Source organism: Meriones unguiculatus, chromosome 10 (assembly GCF_030254825.1).
Source record: "Meriones unguiculatus strain TT.TT164.6M chromosome 10, Bangor_MerUng_6.1, whole genome shotgun sequence".
Classification (NCBI taxonomy): domain Eukaryota; kingdom Metazoa; phylum Chordata; class Mammalia; order Rodentia; family Muridae; genus Meriones; species Meriones unguiculatus.
Genome location: NC_083358.1, coordinates 73516478 through 73530735, shown reverse-complemented (window position 1 = coordinate 73530735; position 14258 = coordinate 73516478). Strand labels below are relative to the sequence as shown.

At 35.9% G+C, this 14258-nt stretch overlaps 1 protein-coding gene across 3 annotated transcripts in view; it reads left to right on the top strand.

The window, feature by feature from the left end:
• The window catches only part of Tbck (TBC1 domain containing kinase), a 166716-nt gene that overhangs the window by 19683 nt on the left and 132775 nt on the right, over positions 1 to 14258 (top strand). For all 3 annotated transcript variants that reach the window (XM_060392674.1, XM_060392675.1, XM_060392676.1), the window contains 3 exons: positions 4534 to 4648; positions 7227 to 7300; positions 13909 to 14050. In XM_060392674.1, the coding sequence (XP_060248657.1) occupies positions 4534 to 4648; positions 7227 to 7300; positions 13909 to 14050 (331 nt within the window). The remainder of the gene's footprint in view (positions 1 to 4533; positions 4649 to 7226; positions 7301 to 13908; positions 14051 to 14258) is intronic.

The window sequence follows — 14258 nt, the reverse complement described above, 5'->3', positions numbered from 1 at the left end:
TATAACTCTCAGGCCCTGCCCCAAGGTCTTGTGTGTCCCAACTAGACACAATGCCCAAAAGGTTCTTGTACTTTTCAAGATAGAGTTACTATCTGGGGAAATCATTAGTCAAATGCACGAGGCTGTGTGAGGCATATCACTTCAAACCATAGCACAGAAACTAAAATTTACTGTCTTAAACTGTGATACTCAATGTTAATTACTAGATTCTGACTTGGGAATTGTGTGATTTAGATAAAGCCTTACACTGTGTGTATTTTTGTGTATCTCTCTCTCTCTCTCTGTGTGTGTGTGTGCGCGAGCGTGTGTGTAGAGGGTGCATGTTCCACAGCACACAAGTGGAGGTTAGCGAACAACTTGCTGGAGTCGGTTCACTCCTTCAACTATCTGGATTCTAGAGATCAAACTGAGGACTCCAGGCTTGGCAACAAGTGCTTGTACTTGCTGAGCCATCTCTCCTGCTTTTTGCTGTACGTGATCAAGTGAACTGTAGTATGTTAACTATTAGACATTTTTATCTTACTGTTATAATTACATTACTTAAAATAAGATTTTATCTTTATTATTGACCATATTAAGAAAAATAGCTTTAAAACAAGTAAGTGTAGCTCAGTCTTTAATCTCAGTACTCAGAAACAGGTGGATCTCTGAATTCAGTGCCAGCCAGCAAGGGCCTTGTAGTGAGACCCTGTCTCAAAAACAAACACCTTCCCACCCCCTCCCAAGAAAGCCCTCAAAACAAAACAAGTGTACAAAGTTCCAAAATTACCATTCACCATTGTAGTAAGTATTTAAAACAATATTTTCTTCTTCATTTTATTTTGTGTTTCAAAATAAATTTTAAATATTAAACAAACTGTAAATGTGTAAAAGAGCAGAAAAGCAAGTCTAAAAAAATACTGTTTGATTTAAAGATATTGGGCCCATTAACAATAATTCTTTTGAGTCTCAAGCAGTAGCCAAGAACTTCATAAGCTTTAGTTTTTTAAAATTTATGAATAAAATTTATCTTGATATATACTCCAATTCATTTTAACATGAATGTATTTTTTGCATACAAATCTAATATCAAATCAATTCATAAAAGGACCCTAGGAAGTAGAACATGTCTTTTGTATTCAGCTGCTTCAAAATGGGTTTGATGAAAACAATCACTGTAAAAATTTGATTCCAATTCCATGAAAAAGAAATCTGTATCAAAATACTGTGCGGCTGAGGACCTCTAGTGTCACTGCTGAATATGGCATTTTAAGAAATTTTTATGTATTTATTATTTATTACTATTTATTCACTTTGTATCCCAGCTGTAGTCCCCTCCCTTGTCTCCTCCCAGTCCCACTCTTCCTCTCTCTTCCCCCACTATGCCCCTCCATAGTCCACTGATAGGGGAAGCCTTCCTCTCCTTCTCTCTGACCCTTGCCTAGCAGATCTCATCAGGGCTAGCTGCATCCTCTTCCTCTTGGGTGGCCTTGCAAGGCTGCACCCCTGCTCCAGGGGGAGGTGATCAGAGAGCTGGCCACTTGGAGATAGCCCCTACTCCCCTTACTAGGGATCCATTTAGGGACTAAGCTGCCTATGGGCTAGATCTGAGCAGGGGGTCTAGGTCGTCTCCATGCATGGTCCTAGATTTTTAAAATACTGTGAAGGTAAGTGTGTGTGTGTTGTGAAAGAAGGAAGTGAAGGGAAGAGAGAGACCAAGAACAAAGAGAAGCTAAAGTTAACTTATAGAACCAAATGGGATGCTTAAACTAAGTTTTTTTTTTTCACTTAAAATCACTTTCTCCCTTTCCTTTCCTCCCTTTAGCCCCTCCCATAACCCACTTTAAAACTGATAGCCTCTTTTGTAATTACTACTATTACATATAAATAAATGCACAGATATGTAAATATAGCCTGTGGAATGCACCATCTCTAAGAGAAGCTAACATTCCCTCTCTCAGCCTGTAGTTCTTTGTCTAAGGGTGGGACCTTGTGAGATTTTTTCCCCTCTGTAGTTAGCATGTCTACTGATATTGTCATTCTTCAGATCTTGCTTATGCAGCCCTTTCTAAGTCAGTCTCACAGCAGCCTCCCTGGTATTCTAACTCAAATCTTTTTCAAATCTCTTTAGTAATCTTCCCTGAGCTATAGATGCAGGAGCTGTGCTGTAGCTGTATCCATTCTGGCGGAGTCCCCCACAATCCACCCATCTCTGCATTTTATTAATTTCTGTAATGGTCTCCATTTGCTGTAGAGAGATTTTTCGAAGTGGAGTGAGAACCACGCTTATCTCTTGGTATAAGGATAACTTTTTAGAATATGGTTAAAGAATTGCGCATGTAGTTAAGGTCTGGCAAGGGGGAGGTGACAAAGTCTTTTCTGAGATCCACGGCCTCACCAGTCTTGGGAAGTTGGCTAAGTTTTCAGCACTAGACATGGTCCTGCTCCTACTGAGTGGTCCTTATGTCCACTTAAACAGCTGTTGGTTACCATCAAGATTTGAGTCTTTACTTTTATGTTAGATCCAGCTCTAATGATCCAAGTCTTGTTTTCTAAGCAATAGGGTTTACCTTCAAGTCCTGAGAGCCTATGTTGGAGTGGGAGTCACTTAGATTACCCTCACAACAGCATACAAGGTTTCTCATGCCTGATACAAGGGTTTTGTTAATCTGTGATCATGGTGGGGAGTGCTGTCAACCCAAGTGACAGAAGAGAAGAGAATACTAAAGCTTTTTAACCTTCTGCTCTTTCTTGTACTTTTAATTTAGGAAAGAGGGTCATGTTTTAGTGAAAAATTTTAAAGAAAATTTATTTAACTTACTATTTTTAAGTAAGTTTTATTGAGGTCTAATTCTAATCGCTTAAAATGTATCCTGTAAATGTATAAACTCATGTGATAAACAATGTCTCATCAAAACTAAGAAACAGAACAATTCCAGTAATATTAAGACTTTTTTTATGTTCCTTTGTAGTCCTCAATGCCTGTGTAACCACTGACTTGTTATTCAATCCTTTTCCTATAACTTGTGTCTTTATTTACTGTTTTCTTCAGCCAAGTATACTTGAATCTTAATCCTTAGATGATCTGACAAGTCTTATATTTTAATGGTTAAGTAGCAGAGTTAACATTTAACATAATAATAGATATGTATAAATCATCATCACTTAATTTTTTTCCTACTTAAAAATTCTTAATGATTTCTAGGTCTTTAATACCAAAACTCAAAAGACAGAGGCAGTTAGATCTCTGTGAGATAAAGGACAGCCTGGTCTAGAAAACAAGTTCTAGGACAGTCAGAGCTCTTACATAGAGAAAACCTGTCTCAAAAAAAAAAAAAAAACAAAAAACAAAAAACAAACCAAATGAAGCCAGGTGCTGTGGCATATGCCTGTAATTGCACCACTTGGGGAGACAGAAGCAGAGTCAGGCAGATCTCTGTGAGTTTGACGTCAGCCTGGTCTACAAAGCAAGTCCAGGACAGCCAAGCCTACACATAGAATCCCTGTCTCAAAAAGGAAAAAAAGAAAAAAAGAAAATGATTCCATCAAATCTTCACTGTTGCCTCAGTTTATGGCTCTTTTAGAATTTACTTTTTGTGGTTGCTTTCAGAAATTAATTTTTAAAAATAAAACATGGCAGCCTGGTGTGGTTGTGCATGCCTTTAATCATCTCAGCACTCTGGAAAGCAGTGGCAGGTGGATTGCTGTGAATCTCAGGACAGCCTGGTCTACAAACTGAGTCCAGGACAGCCAAGGCTACACTAAGAAACCCTGTCTCAAAAAATAAGTAAATAAAAACATGACTAGAAAAGCCTCTTATTAAAATGTTGATATTGGTACTTGGAAGGTTGAATTGAATGATGTCTTTGTACTATAGATACATAGATAGATAGATAGATAGATAGATAGATAGATAGATAGATAGATAGATAGATAAAAGAAATAAAGAAATTCAGGGACAATCAATGAAGAAGAAACAGGAAAAACAATAAAATGGGCATCTCTGTGAGACTGACTTAGATAGAATAGGGCAAGAATTAAAGCAAGTGTTTTCTAAATTTGACTTAATGGAATTATTTTATGATTTTGTGAATTGATATAAAAATATATATTGTCTTTATTGTATAAAATCCATTTTATTTTTATGATCTTAGTTTGGATACTATTTGTACAGAATACATAGTTTTTATTGATTTGTTCCAGATATTTTAAAAATACAACTGATAATTTAAGACATCAAACCTGTCAGTGTCAAGAATCCCATTCTGCTACAAATAGTGTATACTACCAAATTAATCTTTCCCTAGGAAAACAAAGATGTTTTTATTGTATTCCAAACTGTAAGATTTTATATCAGATCAATTTTATTATAATTAGGAAGTCCAAAATACATTGAAGTAGAAATTTTAAAGATGTGCCTGTTCTACTTTCTCTGAATGAAAGAAGTACAGTAAAGCATTACTGTCTGAATGTTTTCCTTATGTCTCATTTTATGGCTTAAAACATGCTATGTTTGCTTTGTAACTGATCTTTGACTGTTTGTTTTCTTTTTAGTTATTCAAAAGTTTTGTGTATAGCATTTGAGGTTCTTGAGGGCTTGCAGTACTTGAACAAGCATGGCATAGTACATCGGGCACTGTCTCCTCATAATATCCTCTTGGATCGAAAGGTAATTTTCAGCTAATAATAGAAATTTTTATGTTGCTTGAAAATGAAAACTACTGAAATCCTCCATTTATCAGAGGAATGTAGACAAACAATATGTTTTCAGACTATTTGTAATGACTGTATGAAAATGATAGATTTGTAGCAGAGGGAAAGAACAATTTTTAAATTATATTGATGGATAATTCTCTACTTTGCCCCAGCTTAGTTTCTAACTTTGTGCTTTATTTCTCCACTTTTCTTTCAAGGCGCTGTGAATGTGAATTGAGTGTGATATATTGAATGGCTTCACAGTTTGTTCCTGATCTTCAGTTACTTAAATTTTAAGACAACAGTGCCAGCCATTCATATGGGTGCCATTATCATGAGCACAGCTGAATTATTTTACACCTTTATTCTTCCTTCTTTCTCATTTCATAGATCTTATTTGACATCTGCCTATAACTAGAGCTCTTTTCTGTGGGATTACTTCTTTTCTATTTAGGAATCTTACAGGGGATTAGTAATGTAGTAAAACCCCTCCTACACTAATGGGTAGTAAATTGGCATATTTTTATGAAAATAATTATTTAATTTTCCCATAAATGTAGAACAGGTTCTGGGTAACTTAGTGGACAATTATTTCTATATAATTATTTCTGAGTCTTAAAGTTGAATGTGGCTACTCAATGGGATTAAAAATCATGAAAGAGAAACCAATACTCATTCATTTCCAATTCACAGCAGTAAAGCATCATTGCTAGAACCAAGTGAGGCTGTTTCCAAGTACAATTTGTAATTCTTGAGCAGACAAACCACATTTAAAATCAGCTATACAAAATGAAAACCTAAGCCTAAACAGGAATATTTTAAGAGGCATAAAACCTTTTTATTGAACTCTCATTAATGACTGTTATTGTTATTTGTTAACAATAAAAAGATAATCAGAAATATAAAAAATTTGTTAAAAAATCTTGATTTTTTTTTTTAATGGTAAGCTTTTTCCCACTAAAAATTACTGCTCCACAACTAATGGTCTTTGCAGGTCTCTGGAAAAAATCCTTTGCAAAATATCTATTCAATATTATAATCAAGGATTGAAGAAACATGACAACTTTTGCCTTTTTTTGTTTTTGTTTTTTATGACTATGGATTTTTCAATTTTTTTATTTTTTATAATTCTTTTTTATAATTTATTTATTAATTATAGTTTATTCACTTTGTATCCCAACTGTATCCCCCTCCCTCTTCCCCTCCAAATCCTTCCCTTACTCCCTCATTTCTTCCCATGCCCTTCCCTAAGTCCACTGATAGGGGATACTCGTTTTTTTGTTGTTTCTTTCTTTTTCTTCAGATATTTCTTTTTTTTTTTTTTTTATGGTGTTGGTGTCTTTATTTTTTTTTTAATTCTTATTTTTTTAATATTAATCACAGGTTATTTACTTTGTATCCCAGCAGTAGCCCCCTCCTTAATTCCCTCCCAATCCCACTCTGACTCCCTCAACTCCTCCTTGTCCCTTTTCAAGTCCACTGCTAGGGGAGGTCCTCCTCTCCTTCCATCTGACACTAGCTTATCAGGTATCTTCAGGACTGGCAGCAATGTCCTTGTCTGTGGCCTAGCAAGTCAGTTCCTCCCTCCCGGGGAGGGAGGGTGGCTCAGATACAGTACATGGTAGCTCAGTATGCAAGTGGGTTTCCCTAGCAAGGGGAAGAGGAACTATTTCTGACTTTTTTTTTTTTCTCTGTTAAGAAACAGTCTTGACTCTGCCTTTCTGGGGACTATGAGAGAGGGAAAGAATTGGAGCAGGAGGGAGGGTGGGACCAGGAGTAGACAAGGAAGGGGGCAAAAACAAACAAACAGTCTTGATGCCTTAATAATATAAGTGACAAAAGTGTCCAAGAAATTATTTAACCTTTTTTTAAAGACTTAGTTGTTTTCACTCTATGTAAAACTTTATGGGTGTTTTCACCTGCATGTTTATCTGTGCACCATACACAAGTCTGATGACCACAGAGACCAAAAGAGGGATGACGTCTTCTGGAACAGGAGTTATAGACAGTTTATTGCTGCCATGAGAATGCTGGTAACTGGACCTGGGCCCTCTACAAGAGCATCCAGTGCCCGGAACACTGTCATCTCCAGCCCAAGTAGACATTTTGATATAAATTAGTGTCAGTGTGTATGTAGCCACAAGCATTTATGCACATGTAATAAGTGTTAAGCATATTAAATATTGATTCTATGTGTAATCATGGTGTTTTATAAGTTCTTAAATAGATATTATATGACTGTGATTGGAGAGATGGCTTGCTGGTTAAGAACACTGGCTGCTTGTCCATAGGACCTGAGTCCAGTTTCCTGCACCCACATCAGGCATTTCACGTGACTGCCTCTAACTATGGTTCCAAGTAATCTGATGCCATTTTCTGGTATCTTTGGGCATCCTATAGCATACACTTAGACATGCATATATGCACATTTATGTAAATCTTGTAAAATATTATATTGAATTGCATAATATTTATCTTGTTTATAAAACAGTGATAATTTTCTTCAGAGATGTATTAAGGTATTTCATAGTGATTTTCTCTTTTCATTATAGGGTCATATTAAATTGGCTAAATTTGGACTTTATCACATGACAGCTCATGGTGATGATGTCGATTTCCCAATAGGGTAAGGGTTGTTTATCTCAATTTTTAATTCTGTCTTAACTTTGATGAACTTTGATAATATATATCTGGTTAGTGATTTTTAACATGAAAACAGATTTTCTTTACTTACTACAATGTAATTTTTGTATACTTTGTTGACAAGTAAACAAAAAATATTTTCTTAGTATCTCAGAGATTCCTGAATTGAATCACAAGCCTTTGCTATATTTACCCAATGATATTCCTTAATTAATTTAATTTCACTTAGAATTAAGTGGTTTATGGTAAAAAAGCTAACAAAATTCTTAATTATAACGTGTCGTCTATAGACTGAAAAACATCACTTGTTTTACTTTCAATTTAATGTTTTATGTTTATTTAATTGCTTGTTCTCTAAGATAGAATTGTACTTTTACATTCCAGTTAATTCATTGTGGATATTGGAGGTAGTGGGATAAATTTTATATAGAGTGCACGTTTAAAGAGGTCTGTTTATTTAGTTGCTTCCAGTGTGAAATTTCAGATCTACATTACCCTCCTAGAAATTAATGGAACTTTAGTTCATGCTCTATGTAGATATATTTCTGATAGAGACTGTTATGTTATTGTGTGGTTCCTCTGAAACATTTCATAACCTAACTGTTCTCCTTAAGTTTACGTTATTTTCTACAAAATACAAGTAATTCCTGAATGTCCTTCAGTTGCTCCATGTTAACATTTTACTCTATTTAAATTGTCTCTCATTTTCTGTGATTGAATTTGTGTATGTCTGATATTTTTGTGGCAGTCTGAGTAGACATACTGACTCTTTCTTTCTAAAATTTCAGCTTATACTTCACAATAAGGACTTTTCTTGCATAACTTCAGAACAATGATCGGCAAACTGAAATAGACACATTGTTATGTAAACTAGAACTCTTACTCATATTTTTCACCAACAGTGTAGTTTTTTTTAATAGCAATCACTTATGTTCTCTTCATGGGCTCCAAAACATCAGTTCTGCCTACTAGTACTAGGGGTTGTGATAGGCAGGCATAAAAAATTCTAAAGTAGAATATTGCTTAAATTTTTAGATTTTTGAAAATTTTGTCCTTTATTCTAAAAACTTATATTGTAGTTTTATTTTTTTTTTTCCTTTGAGACAAAGCCTCTACATAGCCCTGGTTATTGTGGAATTCACTGTGTAGAACAGGCTGGCCTCAATTTCACAGAGATCCATCTGATTCTGCTTCCAGAGTGCTGGAATGAAAGGCATACTCCACCATGGCTGGCCTTCTTTGTCTTTGTTTTGTTTGTTTGTCTGTTTGTACCATTGTCTCAAGCTGGCCTTGAACTCACTGTATAGTCCAGGCTTTTCAAACGTTAGTAAGAAGACATCTATTGAGCACTTTCTGGTCTGCCTATTTTATGCACAAAGCTAATAATATTAGTTCTTGTCCTCAAGTAACTCCTTCATTTATTAATAAAATTTTTATTTTTTATATTAATTACAGTTTATTTACTTTGTATCCCAGTGTAGCCCCCTCTCTCATTCCCTCCCAACCCCACTCTCCCTCCTTCATCTCCTCCCATGCCCCTCTCCAAGTCCACTAATGGGGAGGTCCTCCTCTCCTTCCATCTGACCCTAGCTTGTCAGGTCTCATCCGGACTGTCTGCATTGTACTCCTCTGTGGCCTGGCAAGGCTGCTTCCCCTTCTGGGGATGGGGGGATGGCCAAAGAGCCAGCCACTGAATTCATGTCAACGACAGTCCCTGTTCTCCTTACTAGGGCACCCACTTGGATACTGAGCTGCCATGACCTACATCTGCGCAGGGGTTCTAGGTTATCTCCTTGCATGGTCCTTGGTTGGAGTATCAGTCTCAGAAAAGACCCCTGTGCCCAGATATTTTGGTTCTGTTGCTATCCTTGTGGAACTCCTGTTCTCTCCAGGTCTTACTATTTCCCTGTTCTTTCATAAGATTCCCTACACTCTGCCCAAAGTTTGGTTATGACTCTCGGCATCTGCTTTGTTACCCTGCTGGGTAGAGTCTTTCAGAGGCCCTCTGTGGTAGGCTCCTGTCCTGTTTCCTGTTTTCTCTTTCCAATGTCCATCTGGCATCAGAATAAAACAACAGCCTACAGATTGGGAAAGGATCTTCACTAGCCCTATATCTGCTAATATCCAGAATATATAAAGAACTAATAAAGCAACAAATCAAATAATCCAATTAAAAAATGGGGTACAGGGCTAAACAGAGAATGCTCTGTAGAGGAATATAGAATGGCAGAGAAACACTTAAAAGAAATGCACAACGTACTTAGATATCAGAGAGATACAAATCAAAATGACCCTGAGATTTCACCTTACACCCATCAGAATGGCTAAGATAAAAAAACTCAAGTGACAATACATGCTGGAGAGGATGTGGAAAAAGGGGAACCCTCCTCCACTGCTGGTGGGAATGTAAACTGGTACAACCACTTCAGAAATCAATCTAGTGCTTTCTCAATTAGGAATAGCGCTTTCTCAAGATCCAGCTATACCACTCCTAGGCATATATCCAAAAGACGCTCAAGTACACAACAAGGACAATTGCTCAACCATGATCGTAGCACCTTTATTTGTAATAGCCAGAATCTGGAAACAACCCAGGTGTTCCTCAATTGAGGAATGGATACAGAAATTGTGTTACATTTACACAATGGAGTACTACTCAGCAATTAAAAACAAGGAATTCATGAAATTTGTAGGCAGATGATCTAGAAAAGATCATCCTGAGTGAGGTATCACAGAAGCAGAAAGACACATATGGTATATACCCACTTACAAGTGGAAACTAGATATATAATATAGGATAAACATATTAAAATCTGTACATCTACTAAAGCTAAGCAAGGAGGACCCTGGGTAAAGTGAACAACTCATTTTTAAATGAGTGAATTTTCTGTACTGATGGCTTTTTAATTGAGATATGCAAATTCATAATCTCAACATTTCACGTAAGTTTAATGGTAGAATACAGTTTTATTTATAAACATAAAATATAATAATAGTTAACAAGTTCTTATGGAAGAAACATCTTTTTATTATTATAAGTTCTCAGTTAAGCTCAAGCTTCTTCCTTTTATGGTCATTACCATTTGTCATAAGGAGCTGTGATATATGTGATAGTTACTTCTGCACTTTGTCTACATCAGTTTCTATGAGAAAAAAACTAAAAAAAAAAACAAAAACATAAAAGTTACTTTAAGTTTCTGACTTACATGCAAGATTTCATTAGTTTCTGGTGAAAAATAGAAATGAGTTCTCTTAAAGCATATATCAATCATTTTGAATTTAAAATGCTTTGCTCTGTGTTAGCATTCAGTGCAACTGGCTTTGAAGTCTGAGTTTCAAAGGATCTTACTAAAAGGTATAAAGAGCAAAGTGTGAATCATTAGCCAGGAAAAATAAAGTTAAGTGATCAAACAGCAAGACCAGAAAGAGCCTTTAACATCAGGGGAGACTCGTAGTTGACTTTAGTGACAGATATTAAGGAACTTAAGTGTTACCAGCTGCTTCAAATTATTGGAAAGAATTAGAAATTGGGCATTCATTATGATTGGACAGTAGCTTAATGCCCAGTTACAGGTGCAGATGATGAAAGCCACTTGCATTTATCCTCCCTGCCATGTTCAAAGTGAAGTTCTGGTAATTTTGTTGAGTACTAAAATGAGAGAGACACTTGGGAGAAAGTTGCTGAAAGATAATGCACTCCATTGCAGAGCTGTTTTAAGGCTCTTTATGAATTTCTGTCAGGTTAAAGGGGACCCAGAATGTTTAGTGCGTATGTCCAAAATTTTTTGACATACCAATTTCATTATAGTTTTGCTTGACTTTTCATTAATTGTACTATATTTTGAGTTAATATATTGGAAGTCAAAATCAATATCTTACCTTTTGGAAATAGCATGGTGATAGCAATGATGAAAGTACACATTGGATTTGTGTTACATATTTCATTTTTGTAGACCATCTTTATGTATTAATATTTACAACAATTTTTTTGTGGTGAGCAACATTATTCCTTTCTACAGAAGAAAAGAGCCAAGTCAGGTTTTACTGAAATAAAAGCAGAGATTTCGTTGAGCATGTACAAGGCCATCGCTGGTGCTTCCAAACAGAGTGGAGCAAAACTGCAAAAACACTACATATGGGGCTTTTTCATCTGACTTTAGCTATTTCTACAGACTCCACACATTCACTTAGAAAAGCCATATTAGCTATCACATGAGGGCAGATGTTATCTACAAATTTATATATAATAGGAATACATGAGTAAATTAAAAGAATATTGATGTCATCATGAAGAATAATGAGTTAACAGTTTAATAAACTAGCTTTATTCAAGTTGTATATCCGTACTCAAATGAGTTGTATTTTATATATAAATAAGAAATTTGGCAATGATGAGGAGGGGAAATTTGTCAAGTATGAGGAGGGGATGTCACATTTATTTGCAGGTATTTTGCTTATAGTTATTATTTTAAAATAATGTAAATGAAGAAAAATCCAGATTTATGGTGCTTGTGAGTAAATTTGAGAAACACACACACATATACATATGCTACTGAAATAGGAATTGCCTACATGCTGTGTCTAATAATTCAGTTTTGGGTTCACAGGATTCTTGGAGTGTAAAATGTTTATAATTTTGGATTTTGGTTTTGTTTGAATCTGATTATGACTATGCCCTGATTCTTTCTTTTAAAATGTTTTTAAAATATTTTTGAATGTATATGATTACATCATTTTCCCCTTTCTTTTCTTCCCTCCAAACCCTGTCATGTACCCCCACCCCATTTCTTTAGTATGTGTGTTTATATGAGTGCAGTGTGTATGCTCCTAAATACATAAATATAACCTGCTTATTCCATATACTATACCCATATACTTCACCAAGAGGCTGTCTAAACATGGCTTGAACAAGGACACCAGAAGTTATGCTAACATGGAAGGAGGAAAGCTCACAGAACTACAAATAACTAAGAAATGTGAAAAGAAGCAAAAATAGTCTACCTGAGAGAAGAGCACACCAATTGGTTATCCACTACTGACTGTCCAGTCCTAAAAAGATGTACATACAAGTGTTTGACTTTTTAAAGACTGTGGCACTTTTAAAATTATACTATTTTATATTGCATTATTAATATGAGATCTTAGGATAAATAAGAAAGCAAAAGTTGGGGGCTGGAGAGATGGCTTACAGGTTAAGAGTACTGGCTGCTCTTCCAAAGGTCCTGAGTTCAATTCCCAGCAACCACATGGTGGCTCATAGCCATCTATAATGAGATCTCATGTTCCCTTCATGTGTACAAGCATACATGAAGGCAGAATAATGTAAAAATAATAATAAATAAATAAAATTTAAAAAAAGAAAGCAAAAGTTATAGTTTAATAATGATGTATTTTGTGTCAAGTTTACCAGGGGTCATTTGTGCTGGTTAGATTTTTATCAACTTGACACAAGCTATAGTCATCTGAAAAGAGGGAACTGGAATTGAAGATTGCCTCCATCAGATTGCCTGTAGGCAAATCTGTGGGTCATTATCTTGATTAACAATTGATGTGGTAAGGCCTAGCTCACTATGGGTGACACCACCCTGAGCAGCTGGTCTTGCTATAAAAAAGCAACGAAAGGGGAGGAGGTCCTCCCCAATCAGTGGACTTGGAAAGGGGCAGGGAGGAGATAAAGGAGGGAGGGTGGAATTGGGAAGGAATGAGGGAGCGGGATACAGAGTTAATAAAATGTAACTAAACTGGTTTCCCATAGTAAGGGGAACAGGACTATTTCTGACAGGAATTCAATGGCAGGCTCTTTGACCTCCCCACCCCCCTCAAGGGAGGAGCAGTCCTGCTAGGCCACAGAGAAGGACTTTGTAGCCAGCTCCTGATAAAACAGGATCAGATGAAAGGGGAGGAGGTCTTCCCCAATCAGTGAATTTGGAAAGGGGCAGGGAGAAGATGAAGAAGGGAGGGTGGAATTGGGAAGGAATGAGGGAGGACATACAGCTGGGATACAGAGTAAATAAAATGTAACTAAAAAAAAAAAAAAGCAATCTGAGGGAGCCAGTAGGCAGCATTACTCTATGAACTCTGCTGCAGTCCGTGCTTGAGCTTCTTCTCTGACTTCTCTCAATAATGGATAAAATGGCATAAACTTTCCTGCCCAAGTTGCTTTTTTGCTAGTGCTTTATCACAGCAACTGCAAAGCAAAATATGATACTGTTGAAAATAATATCTGTTTCAACGGCCAAACCATAAAACAGTTCACTATCCACAGAAGATTGACTGTAAGAAGGAAAGAAAGCACTTGGAAACCTAGAGGCCAGCAGTAATAGCAATATGATATAATCACAGAGAAAATTAAGCAGCCAAACTGATACCACAGAGAAATATATTTTTAAAATGATTTAAGACTCATGTGTTTTATTTCCCTAACATAAAGGCCTGTATTTCAATGATTAGTTCAAGATTCTTTCTAGTACCCACTGTGGATTTAATCATGTGGGATTTTTATATCTCATGCATAAATTATAAGAATGTGCTACTGTTTGTATCACCATTGTAGCTCATTGTAATTATTTGTTATTTTCACATCTGTTGCAGGTATCCCTCATATCTGGCACCTGAGGTCATTGCACAAGGAATTTTCAAAACTACTGATCATGTGCCAAGTGAAAAACCATTGCCTTCTGGACCCAAATCAGATGTATGGTCTCTTGGGATAATTTTATTTGAGCTTTGTGTGGTATGTATAAAGAAGTATTAAACTAATAAAATAAATTCTGTGTTTGAATTTGCTTTTTAGAGAGGAAGCTTACATAGTAATGAAATATTTTCCTGTGCAAATTGAATAATATAAATTGAAAAGGCTTATTTCCCAGTTTGACTTAAATTTCCATTTGATCAGGTAAAGACTGACAGACAGATGGTTTAAATATACATTTGTGATGTAC